This window comes from Aplysia californica, unplaced genomic scaffold (genome assembly GCF_000002075.1).
Source record: "Aplysia californica isolate F4 #8 unplaced genomic scaffold, AplCal3.0 scaffold00785, whole genome shotgun sequence".
Taxonomy (NCBI): domain Eukaryota; kingdom Metazoa; phylum Mollusca; class Gastropoda; order Aplysiida; family Aplysiidae; genus Aplysia; species Aplysia californica.
Window position 1 is genome coordinate 227,138 of NW_004798055.1, and position 1,323 is coordinate 228,460.

Here is a 1,323-nt window from a genome sequence, read left to right on the forward strand (position 1 = left end):
CTGTCTTTAGTGATTGTCCAGCATTTACAGCCTAATAGAAGGGCTGACCAAACATAGCATTTCTGGACTTTCATTTTGGTGTTCATTGAGATGTTTCTATTTTTCAGGATTGGTCAATGTATACTTACTCATTAAGGCAGGTTCCTTCCAGCATCTTTTTCTTTCTTCTTCTCAATCGTATCACACTTGAAGTCCAGTATCTATCTTAATCACTATGGGGCTATCTTGCTCAATTGAATTATCGGCCGTTACAGCTTCTCTTGTAGTGTCGATGGCGTTGGCCACATTTCCTGTCTGAGGGCCCTGTCTGTCTTGCAGTGCTGAAGAAATATACCACAGTTTGGTCCGCTTCTCCACACTGGCATTTTTGCTGATTGTACTAGTTTGCCTTTGCTAAGTGAGGAAAATTCGAGTATAGTGCCTATCCCAAGGACACAACGTCGGGTCCCTGAACCGGATTCGAACCCACAACCTTACGGTTGCGAGTCTTAACACTCTCTGTAATGTTTCCCCTCCAGATCTGTGACTACATCCAGAACCAGGGATGGACCAGGGAGTGGATCGGACACCAGTTTGTGCCGTACGCCTACAAAGGTGACCAGTGGGTCGGCTACGACGACACCATCAGCCTGGGATACAAGGTCAGTCAAACCGTAGTGAAAGATAAGATAAGATAAGATAAGATAAGATAAGATAAGATAAGATAAGATAAGATAAGATAAGATAAAATAAGATGAGATGAGATGAGATGAGATGAGATGAGATGAGATAAAATGTGATGAATTGAGATAAGATGACATAGGATAAGATAAGTGACCATTCCGAAGGCGGGTTGATGCAACCATGCCAGTCAGAGCCAGCCTGGACTGTCTGACTGGTGCGTTTGTGTGTGTGTATGTGTGTGTAAAAAAAAAACAATCCCAAAGAGTTTAGTTTAAAGGCGTTACGTAAATGGCTGCGCACGTCACAATTGTACCACCATAATGCCCACTGTAATCCTCGGCGCCCGCCCAGTGGACGGAGGAAGGGGAGGGAATCTCGTCGTGTAGTGATTAAGCAAATTGACAGTAACATGGTGCGTAACTCTACTACTTCTGCTGACACGGAGCACGACAGTCGTTTCCTCTTGACAGGCGGCCATGACAGCTTACAGTCCAGTCATGAGGAGGGGACGAAAGCGATGGCTGATGTAATAGGGCAATGATGTAAATATAGTCCGGAACCCTACTCTTAATTATTCTTTTGTTCTTTTATGTCTGTTTTGCTTTGGTTTGTGTGGAAGTAAGGAGAAAGTGCCTTATTTTGTTTTGTTTTGGGGTTTTT

The 1,323-nt window shown here is 43.8% G+C and overlaps 1 protein-coding gene across 1 annotated transcript in view; it reads left to right on the forward strand.

Moving 5' to 3' along the window:
- The window catches only part of LOC101849796 (acidic mammalian chitinase), a 54,932-nt gene that overhangs the window by 42,038 nt on the left and 11,571 nt on the right, over window positions 1-1,323 (forward strand). Inside the window, exon 6 of the mRNA XM_035972662.1 lies at window positions 519-641. Coding sequence (XP_035828555.1) covers window positions 519-641 — 123 coding nt within the window. The remainder of the gene's footprint in view (window positions 1-518; window positions 642-1,323) is intronic.